Source organism: Mustela putorius, unplaced genomic scaffold, assembly GCF_011764305.1.
Source record: "Mustela putorius furo isolate JIRA1106 unplaced genomic scaffold, ASM1176430v1.1 tig00003913_pilon_pilon_pilon, whole genome shotgun sequence".
NCBI lineage: Eukaryota > Metazoa > Chordata > Mammalia > Carnivora > Mustelidae > Mustela > Mustela putorius.
Genome location: NW_025422060.1, coordinates 8,733,023 through 8,753,133, shown reverse-complemented (window position 1 = coordinate 8,753,133; position 20,111 = coordinate 8,733,023). Strand labels below are relative to the sequence as shown.

The 20,111-nt window shown below is 43.0% G+C and overlaps 1 protein-coding gene across 10 annotated transcripts in view; it reads left to right on the top strand.

Annotated features, from left to right (window-relative positions):
* Positions 1-20,111, top strand: part of BEND7 (BEN domain containing 7) — a 79,222-nt gene that overhangs the window by 36,082 nt on the left and 23,029 nt on the right. For all 10 annotated transcript variants that reach the window (XM_045069166.1, XM_045069162.1, XM_045069158.1 and 7 more), the window contains one exon: positions 7,925-8,150. In XM_045069166.1, coding sequence (XP_044925101.1) covers positions 7,925-8,150 — 226 coding nt within the window. The remainder of the gene's footprint in view (positions 1-7,924; positions 8,151-20,111) is intronic.

Sequence of the window (20,111 nt, the reverse complement as noted above, 5' to 3'; positions counted from 1 at the left end):
TTCAGGGAGACTGCCCGTCATCTGAGCCACAATGGTTACCCCTACTCAGATATGTAAAAACACTGCGCTCTCACCAAAGCCAACAGCACTGACCCGCCGAGTGTTGTAAACATTAAATGATAGAGAGCATGTGCGACTGCCCTCCTGCAGGGCCTGGCACATAAAAGGTACTCAATAAATGTGACTTAGTCTGCAAACAACAAAGCAGCTGCATTTGCATGAAGCACAATATACAAAATAAACTTTGGAAACTTTAGATCTAGGGTTCAGCTTTAATTAGAAACCTCTCTTCACCTTAACTCCCATTTCTTCATTCTCTCCTCGTTACCCCTAACCCCTTCCCTGGGCTCCAGCGTAATTTTTTTTTTTTTTTTTTTTTTGAGAGAGCGAATAAGCGCTCGTGCATGCATGGGAGTGTGGGGAGGGGCACAGGGAGAGGGAGGAGAGAGAGAGCACAGGCAGCAGGGGCAGAGGGAGGAGGGGAGAGAGAATCTCAAGCAGACCCCCTACCGAATATGGAGCCCAATGTAGGGCTCGATCTCAAAACCCTGAGATCATGATCTGAGCTGCGATCAAGAGTCAGATGGTCAACCGCCTGAGCCCCCCAGGTGCTCCCAAGATAATTCTCTTTTATAGAACTTTTTATACTGGTCTGTAATTATTTACATGATTTCCCTTCCTTCTAGGAAGGAATGCCAGTTTCTCCAGAGCAGGGGCTATATGATAATAATAGTATTTGTGTGCCCACCTTGGCTCAATAATTTTAAATCGCTTTCATCCCCGCTCTCTGAGGTGTCATTACTGTCCTCGTAGATCAGGACACAGTGGCATAAAGGGCTTATGTAGCCTACTCAGGGTCCCTGCCAGAAAGGTTGAGCTGGTTCTCACACTCAGGTCTACAGTCGCCCTTAATCACTGAGTGACACACTTGGGCATCTGTTCTAGCTCTGTTTCTGTATGTGACCCTCACTCAGTAACTGGTCACAGGACGATCGTTGTGTGAGGAGAACAGAAAGGTGGGATCAAGGCAGTTCTGTTTACTTGGAAGGTTCTAGGAGAGAAGCGAATGGTGAAATCTGAAATCAGGCTGCCTTTGTGAGAAGCTCAGCCAGGGAGCCCTTGCTTCAGTTTTCTCTCCATAAAATGGGAATAATAGGAATGCTGACCTCCTCGAACTGGCCTGCCGGAAGAGTTACATGAAGTCATCTATGTGAAGCACTTTGAATAGTTCCTGGTATTATTTAAACACTCAATAAATATTGGTTCTTTTTTGAACCGTAGCAGTCCTAGCTGAGTATATTATAGGGACAGATCTAAATATTTGTTAAATAAACTGAAGTGTACATGTAAATGAATAATATACACGAATAAATAGTGATTATAAAAATAGAGTGGCCAGAAATGTTTCTACTTTGGGGAAGAAATATTTGACCCATTTTAAATTAGCACATTAAATAAAATTCAAGTTCCGCAGATGCCAAACCAGGAGCCCCAAACCCAAACCATGCCAAACCAAGAGCCCAAAACCCAAAACCGAATTTCAAGTTTAAATACTATATATATATATATATATATGTATATATACATATACATATATTTATATATATATTCTTTCCCTTCAATCCTTTAGGTTTTGAGAGTTTCGACCTGCCTGAAGAACACCAGATTGCATATATATATATATGTAGTGTACATATATATGTAGTATATCATATAATAATTAAAAATTATCATATATATGTTTATGATAATTTTTAATAGTAGAGCACTTTTTTTTCTTTATTGGAATTATTGTGAATACTTTCCAGTAAACCTAGATTATACAAATTTAAAAGGTATCAGAAGATAAATGTATGGCTACTCATTAACTGAAGATAATTTCATTAATGTTTATACTAAGTCATTCTTCCAAAAATAAATAATTTAAAATGTATTGCTGCTCTCAACAGAAGTAACTTCTGAAATCAGAATCTGGTTTCTTAACACCTTCTTAGCCCAATAAATATGTCACCCACTGGGAACTAGTAAAGCCAATCAGTCAAGCAGGTGACTGTTACTCACTGACACACTGCACTTCAGGCAGCATATGCTTAAGTAAGGATGTTCCAGTGCCGACTGTTCGGGTTCAAATCGTGCCTTTGCCCCTAATTAGCTGGATAATCTTGAACCAGTTATCTGACCTCTCCAAGCCTTAGTTTTTGCATTTGCAAACTGGGAATAATAAAATACTCACTTCGCGGGGTGAGAATAAAAGTTAGAAAAATCCACTTCACGTGGGTTAGCCTAGGGCTTGGAATATGGAGGAACAATTAAATGTTAATGACATCTCCATTTTCCGGGGCATACCTCAGTGAAAGAAACAGCCCTTGACCTGCAAGGAGTATAGGAGGAAAACACAGAAGCAAGAGGAACGGTGTAATACAATGGAAGGTCTAGTTGTGGCAGTCAGAAGATGGCAGAGGAGCCTTCAAGAGCAGAACTGGCCCTCTGTCTGGAAGGTCAAGGACAGGCTCTCTGAGGAGCAGGTGCACTGGAGTTGAAGAAGCAAGAGGGCCGTAGCTAACATCTTACATCTTCAACATTTGGGTTCAAATATCTTTAGCATAAGTCAAGCCATAGTGCTTCGAGTCATTAATTTACCACCTGAGGAAGAAAAAAGACAAAAACATCTCTAAAAGACGTTAGAGTGTCTCATTATGCAAGTGCACGGAGAAATTTCAAGGGGCCAAGTTGTATTGTGTTTTCTGAAGTTAAATGCTTAGTTCTACCAAAAGTTTGTCAAACACAAAAGTCTGTAAAGGCTTAGCCCTTTAATGACTTCTTGTCATTTTCATCCAGTTCAACCTTACATGTACGCTAGTATATAGTTGAGCTAGAACTTTTGCCCGAGCATTTTTTACCTACTGCCGAGCATTCACCTTACAATCGAGTCTTGCTATAGTTCATCCAAGGTGGAGACTCTGCCCCTTCGACACTGAGGCTCCTAGCTCTCAGCCAGACCGGCTGCGGCAGCCCAGCCTTGTGATCTGGTGTATTCTCATGGCTACCCAGCTTCCTGGCCATCATGATGGCGTTGCATTTAATAAACAGTAATAGTGGTTCCTGCTTCACCTACCTGGAGCAGACCCGAGTTAGAGGAAATGATTTCAGTTTTTCCAGATCACATCTGTGAGCAACCGAACCAGATAACATTTTTGAGCAAAATAAAATCCACTGTGAGGGGCTCTTGTGGTTTTTAAAAAATGTCTTTTCATAAACTAAAGCTCATTTGCCTAGAAATACATCTAATACTGCAAAATAAATACGAAATGAGAATAAAGGACCATTGTATATGGAAGTCCTACGAGCAGAAAGACTAAATTCATAGTCTTTACACAATCTTAAAAATTCTGTTATGGGTTTTCAGCCCCCAAATCAGTCTTATTCCCCAGAATCCAGCCTCTTCATTCATGGTTTGTTTGAGTTTTTTTCTTGAGCCCCTTTCAGAACCCCTTTTCTGAAGCTCAACTAGCTAGCCAGCAGAGTATACCAACTACTGTGTGTAATTTACTAGCTGGCAATTGAAAACCTGAGGTTAATGTACGGTGTGAATATTCACACAGCTGTTTTTTACTCCTTTAACCATGGACCACATTTAGCTATTTACATGTTATACTATAATCCAACATTGATAATACCTTCTGGAAAATAGCCTCTATCAGAATTGTTCCTTCTGTGATTCACTGATATGATCTCTTTAAAATTGCTTTACAAGTGTTTCTTTGGATTGTACAAGGGAATCACATGATACCCTCACTCACAGAGACTGAGGGGGAAATCTTTTAATTTACCTGGTTAGGGGAATCCTCCACCCATACTAGATCCTGCCCTCAACTTCTACTAAGCAAAGGAAGGCCTCAACTGAAGTGCAAGGAGAAGCAGGAGAGTTAATGCCACCAGGCCTGAGTCCATGAATATTTTTAAGGGTCATTATAACTACAAGTGGTTTCTGCCTCCAGATTTCCCAGTAGAGGACCTCCCACCACAAGATAAAGAAAATTCAACCTCTGATATGCTCTGGTCCTAAGTAGCTGCAGTTCCCAAAATGGGCAAGACATCCATGAAAACCCAAATTTATAGCACAAATTCAGACTCTTAACTCTTAAGATGAGGACTCTAAGTGTCGTAAATTCCACCCCAACCCCACACTTTGGATGTCCTCCTTTAAATCTCAAACTACCTCAGTAAACAACAGAATCTGTCAGTTAGTGTATTAGAGACCTGTCTTTGCTTGAATAGCGGAGAGTGATGCTGTCAAAGAAAGTCTAGTTTGTAAAATGATGCTCATTTGGAATAGTGTGGTTTCTATCACAGCCATCCTTAGTAAGCAAAGAGAGCTCGTTTAAGCCAGCAGCAGTAAGCAAAAAGAGGCGATCCAACGATACAACTGGAGTTTTAACCTGTTTTTAAACATGCGTGCAGAGTTACAGCTCATCACATGGTAGTCCATGGTAATTTTATTTATAAAATGAAGTGAAATTTCGAGATTTGTTTTCTTCATGTCTCAGAAAATAAAGCGACCCTCTTTTTTGGAGTTTGTTGCTTTGTGGCCCTTGTACACATGGCATTGGCGCCCCTTTCAAGGAGCTACAAGAACCTGCATAAGAGGAAGGGCTGGAGAGCAGGAAGGGGCCAAACATGAGCAACCTCTGCTCTTGCTGCCACTGCTATGGCCATAAGTCAGAAAGCTTCCCCCTCTGTACGCGGCTCTTAACTGGGCAAGTTCACGTGTCTTGATCTGGTAAGAACACTTCAAAATAACAATCTTTGTCCGCCAGTAGAAAGTGGACTAGGAAGCACTGCCAGCTTCTGCATTAGGACAGCGTCTCGGAAGTCAACATGCTGTATGATCCCATAGGGAGTCTCCCGGCTCCACAGAAACCTCCAGATACCCAGTTTTAGGAGTCGCAGCAAATGCTAGAAACAGCAACTGCATCTCTGTCTTCTAAATGCTGCTGTAAGACCCTCATAAAATGCCATCCCGGCCCCTCCCCAACCCCGCTCACTCCTCACCCACCAAATGCTTCCTAACGCCCTGAACCTCTCTTGTGGCATTTATCACCTTGTACTTTATATGACAGATATTTATGCATGTATCTCATCTGGGGATCCCAACCCGAAATCCCCTGCATGTGGAGCTACACACACAATAAATACGTATTGACTCAGTTCAGTGCCCTCCAAGCAGTCTGCGCCTCGAGCGAGCACTTGAGCTGCCCCGGGGAAGACCGTCCGCTCAGCCACGGCATGGCAGGCTCTCAAATATACTCCCTTTGCATGGGGCCAAAAGGTCTCTAAATCAATACAATTTTTGAATGAATGAATTTTGAATGAATTCTTACATAGTGTTTTGTTTATTCTGACAAATACCTATTGGGCAGTAACAGGGCATTTGGCTCTCTGAGCATAAAAGAACACCTATTCTTATGAGAAACACAAACTCCCAACCAAAGAAATGCAGTGTGGAAAGTGCTGGAAACATAGTTGCTAGAAAAGACGGAGTCTGTGAAGAAAGGAGGGGCTCAGTTTTGCCTGATGGCTAGATTAGGTCCACAGTCCTCAAACCAGGGTCAAGTCCTGCCGGGTGGGTCCTGGGCGGCTTCTGGGAGTCTGGGGTCAGGTGGCTGAGTGTGAAGCAGCCGGTTGATAGTATCAGAATTCAACGGGGTGTACGAACCAGAGTGACTGGTGTCTTCCCCTTTTGACTCCTGAACCTTTAAAAGCTTCTATACCCCCTTAGTCCCCCATATAGCTATATGCAGCTGCTTCTGTAAAGTAAATTAGGATTCCTTTTTTTAATGGCTTCTAAATGATATAGGAGCACTTAGCAAAAATCTAAGATCAATTGATTTGGAATAAAGTCTGAATGCAGCCATTGATAGGCATAGCAAAATTCTGGTTATGAATAAAACTTCATCTTAGATGATGATGGTAAAACTCCTCTCCATCTAATATTCCCACATCGACTCATTCGACAAACATGCATGGAGAACCCGGTATGGGACAGGAGTCAGAGTCACAGCCTCTGGCTCCCAGCAACGCCCCTACACTACCAGCCGCAGTACCCCAAACTCAGCAAACAGTCTGAAAGCACTCTTTGCATAACGATGTTTACCAAGCATCCAGGGACCACAAGTTGAAAGCCAAAGTGAAGCAGAGAAATGAGATGTCGTGGATAATCCAGTCGAGAATAGCATTTGGCAAGGGCAGGGCCTAAACTTTCCCCATCATCTGAATCACTGCCCTCTTTACGCTGACCATAGTGTGCTAGGCATTTTTGAGAAGCACTAGGACAAATAAAACTAATAATTCCTACTCACCAGGAGAAGAACAAATCCCAGATCCTCTTGTTTCCAATATGGTTTTAAAAATCTAAAGTAGGACCAGATTTTCAAAGTGTTAAGTATAATGATCCAAGAATCAGCTTTTATAATACATCTTACTTACGTGAGATTTTCTTCCTTTTTCCTAATGAACATTTACCAATTGCATTTCTTCGTATTAAGGTCATTATTTGAGGAGCACCTGGGTGGCTCAGTGGGTTAGACCTCTGCCCTCAGGTCATGATCTCAGGGTCCTGGGATAGAGCCCTGCATCGAGCTCTCTGATCAGCAGGGAGACTGCTTCCCCCGCTCTACCTGCCTCTCTGCCTATTTGTGATCTTTCTCTCTTTGTCAAATAAATAAATAAAATCTTTTTAAAAATAAAGTTACTATTTGAGAGTTATGTTATAATCAATAGCCAATGACATAATAGTTTAGATTATGACTAATGAACTTTTCTCTATTCAAGAATTTATTGAGTACTTACTATGTGCCAGGCCTAGGAGATACAAAGTCTTAAGTTGCAGGCATCAGAAAGGGCCACATCTAAGAAATAATTATCCAGGGTAATAAATGCAGCCATGTGAGTATGTCACATAAAGAGCAGTCAGAGTACGTGGCCACCTCCACGGGAAGGAAGGAGTTAGCAAAGACTTGAAAATGAAGTGTTCACTGGGTTGTGGAGGAAAAGACAGGCTGTAAGCATCCACAGACTGCTGACAGACAATATATTATCACCATCTGAGCTCATATTGTACCACATAGAGTCCAAGTTGAAAGGTGCCTTATAGGTCTTCTGCTCCGGCAGCCCAGGCAGAAAATCCCTGACAGGGAAGCAGGGTGACAGGTGCATTGGTTTTCGAGTTGTGCTGTGGGACCTGGCTGCAGGTTCTCCTCCCGGGGTAGGGGTGAGAGGCAGAATCAAAGTGCCTGGGGCACCTGCTCTTCCTGTCTATTTATTTTATGGATTAGTTTCCATAAGTTCTCACTGGAGGAAAAAAAAATACAGTCCCACAGCCGAAAACCACTGGCAGAGTAAAAGAGCAGAGGCCTCTGGGTAGGCCCGTATTCGTGTGCTTAGGCAAATGAAATTATTTCACGTAGGAGAAAGTAGCCTGTCAAGTACAATGCACTGAGTACATTCAGATTATTTTTAAATCATTTTATTATTATCTCTTTGGACCTTAGTTCCTTCATTTCAAGAAAAAGAAAATGAGAGTATTTCACCTAGAAATCTCAAGCCCCCTGTAGCTCTACAGTTCTATGAATTTGAGTTGATCTGCCTTCTCTTGACTGTTTCTGAGGACAAACATGCCTTTTCAGCATGCTCCTGTCCGTTGCTTTGGAAGAGACTTAATGCTGGAATTAGAGCATCTTGTTTTGTGAGTAATAACTAGTCATGGGTTTTATAAATTGCAAACACTGGTGCACAAAGCCGAAACCACCTTGTTTATAGGATACGGACATTGGAGAAGCTAGCGATGGGTTTTTTGTTACGCATATGCCCGAAGTCAAATGCTTCAAATGTTGCTTTTAATGAAATATTTATGTTCTTTTGGTAGCCAGAAGTGCAACTTGCTGAAGGCTTTGATGTGTTCATGCCTAAATCACAGCTGGACTCTATATTGTCAAACTACACTCGCTCAGGAAGCCTTCTGTTTAGAAAGCTGGTGTGTGCATTTTTTGATGACAAGACTTTGGCTAACTCCTTACCCAATGGGAAGAGGAAAAGAGGACTCAATGACAACCGGAAAGGACTAGACCAAAATATTGTGGGTGCAATCAAAGGTTGGTGTGCGTCATTTCATTTTATGGGTTCTTTGTTAAGCTTTGCCTTCATTTCATAAAGATGCAGTGGAACCTGTAGTCACGTAGCTAGAGGTCACTTTAATTTGCCCTTGGCAATTTACACACCGGTGTGGCTTCGGGGTATGAGCTCTGTAACTCAGCACCCCAAATATCACCAGAATTTGGTATTTGAAGGAGAGGCTGGCTTGTTAAAATTGTGATTTCAGAGCCAGTTTGTTCTGCTGTGGAACCAAGGAGTTTTTCCTTAAGTGTTTAAGAAGAAAGTATCTTTCCTCTTAGTAATTTCTAACTTAGAACTTCATCAAAATGTGATTTTGACTTCAATTTTTAGTTGAAAGGATAAAACTCTGATGTTTTTTGGAAAATAAAGGAAAACAGTTCCTTCCAAAGTTCGGAAGTTGCTTCACATACATAGGTCATGGCTTCTAGAGTAAAGACATTTTAAATTGAAATTGAAAAGTGAAGCCAAACCCTGTGCATCTGCACCCAATTCTGGCCTGCTCTGCTCCCTCTGGTTCTGTGCGCGGAGTCACGTGAGTTATGTGCAGAGAAAACTGTGAGTCTCTCCCCCTGGGCACCGTGCACACACACCCGAGCTCCACACGCGACAGTAGGCGTGCAGGCACCTGTGTGAGTAGCTTTTCATTTATATCCAGGTCTGCGTCCTAAACCCATTTCTTCACTTTAAAAAGTCCTTATGTAGAACTCTGATAAATGTAATTTTATGTAATAGAAGTCCTTAAGCGTTATTTTCAAAAAAGAACGTAAATGAATTCTCAAATATAAACACAACTACCATGAAAATGGCATTTGAGATCAGGCCTTAATTTACACTTGAATTGCTGATAAGGACGTTCTTCATCGTTCTGGGGTTGCAGCCTGGGACTGGACGCGAAGTGCCTTCCTCCCCACTCCTGCTCCCCGTTATCTTGTGAAATGAGTAAATGAATTTAATAGCGCTTAAAGGATACTTGGAAACCCACAATTAACTTTACAAAATAATGTGACTTTTAAATGGAGTTAGCAAGTACCCAACAGCCTTTTTCATGGCCAGAAGGACACAAGCGTTGACTAACAGAAAATTTCTCATTCTCTGACAGAATTTTTTTCACTTAAAGTGACAGTTGAGTTGTATTAAATAGGAAAAGCTACAGAGATACTACAATCTGTGTCATTTCTGAAAAGAATGATTCAGCCTGAAGTGACACTAAAAACTAGATTACTGAATTTGAAAAACGGTCAGTGATGTAACTGAGACCAGCTAAAGTCAGGAAGGGTCCCATTTCCATTTAATGTGGCTGGAGCCTTCTAGAAACATGAGGTCAAGGTTGATGACACTTTTCATGCTGAAGCTTTTAAACACATTGAAATGTCACCAGGAATAGTTTTAATTTTCTTTTTTCAGGACAGTGTATAACAGTATGAAAGAATTTAGAAATTAGGGAACTGGAAGTGACCATGTTCCATTTTAATGACAGTAGAGGAGTTACCCTAATGATAGATGGTGATGAAATATGTCATTACAAGTAGTGATAGGGTTTATTCTACCATTTTCACTTGAGACTGGTCATCATACGATAGTTTGAAAAGCATATTACACAGAGAAATAAAGAATATGCCTTCATTTTCTTCATAGCCCTCCTCTTTAGCTAGAAATAACAATTGTAACAAGGCTTCTGCTCCTAATTTCAATAAAGCAGATTATTCAAATCAAGGAAATTAAATATTCTATATACTTTTATTGTTGAATTAAATCTGGCATTAAAATTCTATTAAAACAACAAGAACACTTTAAAACAGAGAAATCCAACCATAAGCCACCAACTTAAGTCAACAAATACTATATATTCCCTTGTTTCCTTGCAGTATTTACTCATAAATGTGTGTATTTTGATCTAGATTTTTTCCCCTAGTTACAAAAATAGTACATGCTTGTAAAAATTCCAAACCATAGAAATGTATAGAAAGCTAAAAAGCCTCTGTAGTCACATTCTTCAGAAGTTACTATGTACATTCCTATCTTTTTTCCCCCATGAAATCTTTGTTCAGAGTTTGACTCTGGTATCAGATTTGTCTTTCCTACAAGGACATTGTTTGCAATGGTCAGCCATCATTTTTACCTGATTTATTCTGGTAATTTCTCATAAGCACCCTGAGGACAAGCTCTGTCTTAAATATTTTTTATTACCTTTGATGCTTCACTAAGCTTTACATATAGTGGGGTTTCCATCAATACATGCTGGATGAGTGGACAGAAATGAGTTTTTATTTTTTTATCTTGACTTTGGCCTTCATGTATTGACATATGGTTCTTATATGAAATACCCATCTTAATGTCTTCAACTGATTTGAAATGATTGACATCAAAATGTTGTGAATTTCTACCAGTTAATAAAATGCCAGTGAGAGGGGGGAAAAAAAAAAAGGAAACCCAAATTCAGCATAAATTTAGATACAACTCTCTTAATTCCTTAGTACGTTTTTCCTTTACATACATTACCATACTTCTACTAGAAAGTTCATTAATACACATATTATAATTTAAAGAGGTCTTTGAAAGTAGCTAGTAATTGAAGGTCTTGTAACTCTCTCTGGCTTTTCTTGCTATTTATTGGTAGAGATAAAAAGGCAAGTTTACTTCCCTAACCCAAGTCTTTTGAATCAGTGTCATCTAGGCAAGTGAAAAAAATGGCTTCTTTATATGTATCTTTATATGTAAGGAGGCAGAACCACTCGTGTCATTGCTGGTGTCTGCCACAGATTTGGACAAGATTTTCCAAATATTAAGTACTGTCCTCCTTCCTCTATCCTTTCAGGGATAATACACCAATACCGTATAAATGCAAAAGTTCTACAACCTAGGAATTTACAAAGACTGGTCAATTTTATAAGATACTACAACTAAAAATAACAGTAGGGGCTGAATTTTGTTTCAAATGAAGTCATTGGGCTGGTTAAAACAGGAGTGGGGGAAAAAGATAAATGAAAATCTGTAATATGGTTATAAATAAGAACAGACATAGACTGAAGAAGAGTTTGGGTTTTTTTTTTTTTTAAGATTTTATTTATTTAATTGACAGAGAGACACAGCAAGAGAGGGAACACAGGCAGGGGGAGTGGGAGAGGGAGAAACAGGCTTCCTGAGGAGTAGGGAGCCCGACATGGGGCTCGATTCCAAGACCCTGGGATCATGACCTGAGCCAAAGGCAGACGCTTAACGACTGAGCCACCCAGGCGCCCCAGAAGAAGAATTTATTGTGGGATTATTAACAAGGCTTTTTGTAGTGATAATTAATATTCCCCATGACAGTATCTTGAAACTAAGACATAAGTCTTTGTAGAGATCACACTTTTCACATATTTTAATCTGTTTTATGGTGGTTAACACTTATTGGTAATTCATTAAAAATTCATTTATAAATATGACCCAAAGTATTAATGATGAAAGGATCTTTAATTAGAAGCATTTACCTGAGCACTTGGAGTTTAACTCTGGAAAGAAGCACCTATGATCTTATTAAGTGGAGCTTTAGATTTTAAGGCTGAGGAGAGTTTAGTATCTTGGATTGAATTCAGAACTTATTTCATGGCCAGAACATAGAATAGAGGTCAAGACCCAGGTACGTTCTCTGAAGACCAGTTCATTCTTGCTATATGCCAGGAGACTGTACAGTTTGCCTTAGTGAGCATTATCTGAACATTGATGTAATCCTTGGATCTCCGACTGTGTTCGGAAAATGCAGTTGCTGTAAAGCAATTTTTAGGACCCGGGTTCTGGTTTTTAATTCAGTTTCATGGTGATTAGTTGAGAACATTTTATTACTATCAAACTCTACTAGATTCTTGAATCTTCTTGCCTTCAGAGGAAATTCTGTATGCCTGTCACGTGAAAGACCCCACCAACTGCTCTCAGTTTACTCCCTGCAACACATGAATACACGCTGGCCCCCCCAGCGGGCAGTCAGTGCTGACGTTAGCCGTGGGGGTCACAGCCTCCCTGAGAGGGAACCCTCCGCGGCTGGCAGGCCTCCAGAAACTTAACTATGCCTCTAGCAAGAATGGAAAGCCCAACCAGAGTTGGCATAGCCCTCTCAGAGACTCTGCTGAGTTGACCACCAAAACCTCACATTTTATCCCGGAACTCTGGGGACTTGAAGGACCCATAGGAGTCCTTTCAAAATACTTCGATTTTCCATTTTATTGCACATCATTCTGCTTTTCATTTGACCTCATAGAGATAGAGATTAATATGGTTGTGGGATTTGCCTCTGATTTATTATTTATTTCTTGATACCTCTGTGCATCCTGAGAACTCTCTGTAAGATCAAGGATGGGCCATCAGCTTGGGTGTGAACAGCCTCATGGTGTCGGTGATTTTATCTTCATCTTCATTTTCAGAAGATCTGAGAAACTGAGTAACTAACTTAAGGATAAACCTCTAGTAGAAGGTAGAGCTGGGACTTGGCCCCAGGCCTATCTGGCTCCAGAGCCACTGTCTAGCACAGTCCTTTCCTTCTCCAAGCAGTATCTGAAAGGAAAGAAGAAAGGTGTCCCAACTTTCAATTTCTGCCTGGAAATTTAGCATTTTTGGATCCTTTATAAATTCCTAGGAAGGTGGCTATACTAGTCATTTAAAATGACTAGTCGGTTACTGTGTATGCAGAGCACATTCACAGTGAGTTTCTGGGTAAAGGGTAGGGCTATAGCTCAGTTTACTCAGCAACTTCAAGGGCAAGGGCTCCGCTGAAGCTAGTGAGAATCGGTCCCATCATGCTAGGGAAAAGAGAAGTGCGATCCCCTCCCCAAGGAAAAGAGACACTTCTGAGACTCTTCCAGTACGTGGAGCTTGGAAGTCACACTGCATGTAAGTAATTTTTCAAAGTTGTCTATAAATTTAATTCTAGCGGAACTGTTTGGCAATTGAAACCAATTGATGAATGCTCTAATTCAAGAATCCTTTTGGAAGATGCATAATCATTTGTTAATTTATCTGTTCATATTTTTACATAACAGATCAGCTTAAAACAGGATAAACTGCATAATATATAACAGCAAAATAACATGTAACAGCTCTATAATTATATCACACACATAGCTGTCCCCGGCTCAGGAACTCTTACGTAGTTGTTATTGAGGTTGTATTTTCCCACTTTTTATGGAGACCCGGTGACAGATAGGCAGTATTGAATCTTGGCCGTTCTATGCAGAGAGCCCTATATTCAACCCCTTCTATAGCGAGTCTCACATTTTAGTATGCATCAGGATCACCTGAAGTATTTTGAACCGAAATTCAGATTTCTGGGTGCCCTCCTCAGAGACTAATTCAGTAGGTGTAGGATAGTCCCAGAAATCTGACTTTGGACAAGCAACAGCGGGTGACAGTGACGTAGGTGGTGTCAGACCACCCTTGGGAAGCCACGCCATGGAGCTCCTGATGCTGATGGCAGATTCTAACATACGAGCCACCCTGTGAAACTCGGTCTCCTTCTTCTGTTCTTCAAGAACAGCCCTTTTTCTGAAGGCTTCCCTACTTCTCTTCTGGAGCAAATGAGAAAATAGCGTATGTCAAGGCTCTCGTCCTTCGAATCTCTGGGGCTAGGAATTACTTATATCCGTTGTGTTGCATGAGGGTCCCGCTTTCAGACATGCCTGCACCTGAATAATGGCCTCGTTTATCACTGGCAGAAAGGCCTTTCCAGACATCAGCACAACTCTCACATCTGGATCACTAAACAAATGCTGTAGAGTCTTCTGTATGGCCTTCTCAGTAAAGGCTTGAAGAAAGCGTCCTCTCCGTTGTTGGCAAGCTCACGGCCAGTCTCCTCGATTGCGAGTTTGGTGCACTCGGTGTAGCCAACTTCTTCACCATGTATGACAGCAAAGCTGTGGTCCTGGCTGCTTCTCCAGTACCGGGTCAGTCACGAGAATGCCAAAACCTCCACAGTAGCACCCACTACTGAATGGAGGGAGAGCACGGAGGAGGGACAGCCCCGAAAAAGAAGGCCTCGCAGAATAGGTGACTCTGAACTAGACCGTGAAGGATGAGAAGTGGATCAAATGCAAGCGGGGTGGAGAAGGTTAACTGCAGGGCAAGTTCAAGGAGGCCGAAATTAAATAAAACACTGGATGGAAGCCTTTTGCCCCCAGAACTGTTTAAAGTCTGTTCTGAGTTGTTGGGCCTTGAGTCCTCACTGACCTGTTTTCCTTGAAGTGTTTAAACTCTGTGAATGTAGATGACAGGGAAACACTCCCCAGGGGTTTTCGGCCCGAGCTGTACTTCTAGAAGTTTCTTCCCAAGCTTCTGACTGTCTCCCCGTCAGACCTGAGGAGTCAGAATTTGGGGGGTTGTGGCCACAGCAAGTCAGAATTCTGTCCCTCCTTTGTCACCGGTCTTCCATAAGCTCAACAAAGGAATCTTGCCTACCTCAGAAATCCAGATCCATCTGCTTGCTACATCAGGAGCATGTGGAAATGGAGAGATATTTCTTAAGAAGGTTGCAGCTTCTCGTAGCTCTTTATTCAGCCTCTCACAGAATGGACAGGAAACAGCTGTGGGCTAACCCACAAGGATCCAACTCCAACTCCCAGTCACTGAATTCTTACAAAACCCACATTTTAACACCTGGGTTGACAAAAAAAGCCTCCTGTCAAAAGAGATAAGTTTCTGTGGCCCAAAGAGGGCCACTCCAGCGTGACTGTGCATTGCACAACATTACAGGCAACCTTCCCATTGTTGACTTTGCCGATTTGTCTCTTCATTATGACAGTTTCCTGGCAGGCACAAGTAAAACGTCCTGAGGAAGGGGTGCCTTCCTGGTTTGCACGGCGGCACCGTACGGCCCAACCATGGCCCCGGAAATAGAAAGCGGTGTTTTCATGGCCTGTCATCTTTTTTTGCATGGATTCCTCAATGATGTAGCTGATCCAGAGCACTCACCAGCATCGTAAGGCAACAAAGCTGCATCTCTGTTTTCTTTCCCACTATAGGGGAGCAGACTTGTAGAGGAAGCCCACCGCTGGTCATGTTATACTCCTTGTAGCTTTTCTCCTGGACCTGTCATGGGTGCCAGTGACCTGACACAGTTCCAGTTCTGTTCCATGAATGGTTGTTGACTATCTCCTACAAGCTATGCCTCCAAAATCTAAGAGATGCAGAAATTGAGACTCGCATGAATTTCTGCCCTAACGATCGTGGAATACTTCTAGTCCATGTAGTACCATGCAAAAAAAATTGAGGGTGTATGTCAGCTTCCATTAAGAAATCCCCTTGAAAATCCATAGACCTTCATTTAAAATTGAACTGAAAGTGGCATTGATCTTGGCCACCTTTAAGACATCTTTGTCTAAAAGCAGGCATGGCTGCATCTATCCTGTTAAAAGCACCCTTATAAGAGAGGGAGGCTGCCTCTTGGACTCATCCCGTCTTCCCACGGCTGCTCGCTCCTAACACTTGAGTCTCTTGTTACACTGACTGTGTAACCTGGAAAAGGCTCTTCTTTCTTGCACCGGGCTCTTGATGAGATCTTGACGCCTCTCCGTGGCCAGCTTCTGGTAGCTCTCAGAACCTGAACCTCCCCTCACCAACCATGTGCCTTTGACCCCAGAACAAACCAGTACTCATTAAGTACATCCCTCCCACACCTCTTCATCACCACCCAGACTATCAGTATAGCCACAGGCAACTAAGTGGGGGCCGATTCTGATTATAAATGGGCACAGAAGCCAGGAGCAGATGAGACAGTGGACGGTGGGGACTAAGACATGCAGAACGCGCCGGCTTAATCGCAGGGCTTGGGGCCTGGCCTGGCCTCTTTTGAAAGAGTCAGGTGTGTCCTCCTTACCCACACAGCACACCCCTTGAAGGGTAGCATGGGACTTCTGACATAACACCCCCTCACAATCACACTGTTGGCAGAGACATCAACATTCTGCTTTTTACGTTTGAACACTCGGAATCTTCTTTGGTGCCTTTTTGCCTTTGCCCCTAATCCTGCCTACTCACCCAGCCCTGTCTGTCCTGTCTTCACTCCCTCATCACTGGTAAGCTCCTAATCCAGCCATGCATCCCCTTGGCCTTGATGGTCTGGAAAAAGATCTCTGTAAATATCCTCCTGCCCTGCCTTTCCCCCTCCAGTTCCTGCTGTATTAGCCTGTGGCCAAGTAACATTTACTTACAAACCCAAATTTCCTACCATTTCCCCACCTAACCCGTCTTTGCCCGTTAAGTCCAAACTCTGGCCTCTTCCAGACTCGCCATCACTGGAGTTCTCTCTCACAACTACGTGTCCCAGTGTCCCTTCCTACCAGGTGAGCCAGCCCAGCATTGACACTGTACCCCAGGGGTCACATCCTCATCATGGACTCTGAGTTATGCTGGGTTCTGGGACTGCCACGCTCTTCTCTCTTTAGACCAATCCAGCGCTTCATGGTCCGGCCACATCTCACGATCTCTACCATGAGACTTTCCCCAGTGTCCCAGCCTGCCCTGATTTCTCCTTTCTCTGCATTCCTGTCGCACACGTTACCTTTGCATAGTTTACCCATAAATCTCAACCCTTTGCTCTGCCACTCATGGTTCATGTGGAAGATGACAGTATCATTTATTTCCCAAACCGTGTTGCTTTGGAGAGTGAAGAGGTGGCTCTCAATCATTTCACCAGGAAAACAGGCATTTTGAACTGTCCTGGACAAAGCAGGATATGTGGCCATCCTACTTACGCTCGCACCTCTTGTCTTCTCAACAAGACTGCAAGCCCCGTGGGGCAGAGACCACGTTCTAGATTTGCTTTGCATGCTCCCCGGCGTGTGACACAGTGCCACCCACATAATCCATGATGAATAAATAGAGGAAGGAAGGAAAAAGGGATGGAAGGAATGAGGCAGTCAAGATCTCTTCAAGGAAAAAGATGGTTTCTTTTTTTTTTTTTTTTTTTAAGATTTTATTTATTTGACAGAGATCACAAGTAGGCAGAGAGACCGGCAGAGAGAGAAGAGGAAGCAGGCTCCGTACAGAGCAGAGAGCCCGATGTGGGGCTCAATCCCAGGACCCTGGGATCGTGACCTGAGCCGAAGGCAGACGCTTTAACCCACTGAACCACCCAGGCGCCCCTAAAAAGGTGGTTTCTTAAAAATGCCAACACAGCTCCACTACATTGGAGGCACACAGGGCACGAATAATGGGAGGACTACACAGCTTCTCCATGAACCCTCAGAGGAGGGCAGCTGAAATTCCAGAAGGCAGAATGTAAGTCTGCAGATGAGAAGAGACGCCAACTGACAAGTCAAGTCGTGCACCACAGTCGAGGCTGGTAGAAATCTCGTCAGCCAGAAGCATCACGATGACCCTGAATGTCAAACCCGCTTTGTCCAGTGGAGACCTGGAAATCCCTGACTTGTCAAGTGTCATAGAGCAGCCTCCTCGGTCTGCTGCATGGAAGGAGCAGAGTGTCATGCCTTCCTTCATACCGGAGAACAGTCCTCTTCAAATGTTACGTATAATAATGGCATTGTGGGACTGTGATGGAAACAAACCCCATCGTGGAACCCAACAGCCGGCTCAGTGTGCCAGTTCCTGTCTTTGCCATCTCAAGTCTTCTGGAAACCTGAGTGTGCTTACCCATCCATGTGTGTTTTTTAGCACTCACCATCATGGCAACGTGGTGCCTCAAAGACAGTATCAAAGAAAAGAGAACTTTTATATTGTCAGCCTCAAAATGGGAGCCCCAAAATTCTCCTTTAGCAGATCTCCATTAGAGGAGGCGGTTATCACCATTAAGAAAGAACAGGAAACAAAAGCCTCTGAGGCATTGGCCTACCCAAACCCCAGCATCGTCACCCTGAAGTCACACCACCATACCACACACCCCACACAACGCCCACAGGCCAGTAGCGGCAGGGATGGTGGCGAGCGTCCTGATCCAGTGACCTGATCCTCGTAGGTAAGGCCCTGTCACTACCACTGCCCTCCTAGCTCATCACTCTTATTATTCCCCCCCTTAGCCATCTCTGACTATAGGTGGTTGTGAGGACCAGGACAGTACCTGAACTTCCAGAATGTTCCCTAACTTACTCTGGTACTGTGGGTATTTTAGCTTCCAGATTTACCGGCCAGGGCATGAACTCAGCACCTCGTGGAATGACTTCAGAAGTTCATATTGCATGAAACCTTAGTTTATACTTTATTTTTATTTTTTTAAGATCTTATTCATTAGAGAGTGAGAGAGCATAAGCAGGGGGAGGAGGCAGAAGGAGAGGGAGAAACAGGCTCCCCACTAAGTAGGGAACCCGATACCGGGCTTGATCCCAGGACCCTGGGATCATGACCTGAGCGGAAGGCAGATGCTTAATCCACTGAGCCCCCCAGGTGTCCCAGAAACCCTACCTTTAAAAACCAGAAGAAAAAGTCAGTACATTCTCCTCATCATTTACATGCAGAGCCGACAAACACAGCAGCGCCTTGTGCCCCAAAGGTTAGGGAGTGCCTTATGCCACTTGCCTGACTTCTTGAACCCATGGTTCTCTTATCTATGATCTAGAAAATAAGTGGGTTGTACTATCTCCAAGATGTCTTCCAAGTAGAATTTCTATAAATCTGTGATTTTTCCAGGCATGTTTTCTGTGCCTGAAAAAGGGAGTAAATAGTAAAACCACCATGACATCAAAACTGGTTATTATCCAGGCCTTAATATTTCACAGATATAATTTATTCCCTCGAAATATAGCAAACATGTTAAACAAACATGTGTTGTTGGAGCAAGCCAAAGGAAAGTGTTCATCATAGCTCCCACTAAGTTGTATTATACGTGAGCTCTGCTGAGGGTTCTCTCGAATCGAAGTAAATTTAAGATTAACTTTGTTTAATCTGAGAAACCACTAAAGGCACTTTCTTTTAGACAGAGATGCCATTGTAGCGAAAGGAAGACAAGGGATATTGTTCTTTTCCCCAGACTGTTCTGGCCTCAAATCTTTGAGGATCGCTGTGATTAAACAAGATTGCTCAGACCTCAAAGCCCCACCAGTTTGGGGATCCTGAAAGGAGCATTGTGGGTACAGACCCACTCCTAATGCTGTGATTAAGGTCTTGAAACATTACCTTCTCTTGGGGGGGAAAAGAAAGGAAGAGGTGTGGGTTGGCTGATTTTTAAAATCTCTGCCAGTTCAGAACGTCTATGGTTCAGTAATTTTAGTCCACATTCTCAGAAGTAATCCTAGAGAATTAAGTAAATATGACTGGGAATCAATTATGGAAATTACAGCCCCGCACGGGGATCAGCACTAGGGGACAAAGAATACGATGGACATTATGGTCACCATTCTGCTTGACCAGCTGACTCACCTGCAGTCCCCTGCATAGATAATCCAGGAGGACATTCTCATTTCATCACTGAAGCATCATTGTTGGCACTGCTGTATTTTCTTCATTTGTTAACTTTAAAGATTTCATTTTTTAAAAAAAATGTCATTTTTAGGTGCATTAGTTGATGAACTGTGCTGAATCTTTTGATTAGATGAAATCCCAAATGAACTTGAGGGCTCCGTGTAATCTCAAGACCTACCTACGGCTGTTTACTGAAGAAATTCTCTAGTTCTTTCAAGTGAAGCCACAGACCCGAGCAAACTTTTTCTCAGTTTTATTCTTTCACGAACCACTGCCTGACATGGGCCAGCCACCATGTGCGAGGGAGCCGCGATCTCTGCCCTTGCCAAGTGCAGAGTCTCACTGATCACTACATGCTGTAATTCTGAAAACCACTGGTTAACGAGCTCAGGGGGCCCTTGGCTGAGAAGGTCACGTTTATTTCAGCTGAGAGCCTGGGAGAGGGGCGGGTGACTGACGCCTTCCCCTGCTGCTTGGGGCAGGCGAAGTACTGAGTCTTCTCTGTGATCCCCCCTTCGCCAACAGAGAGTGGATATAGGCAGCCGACTTGAGATCCTGTCAGA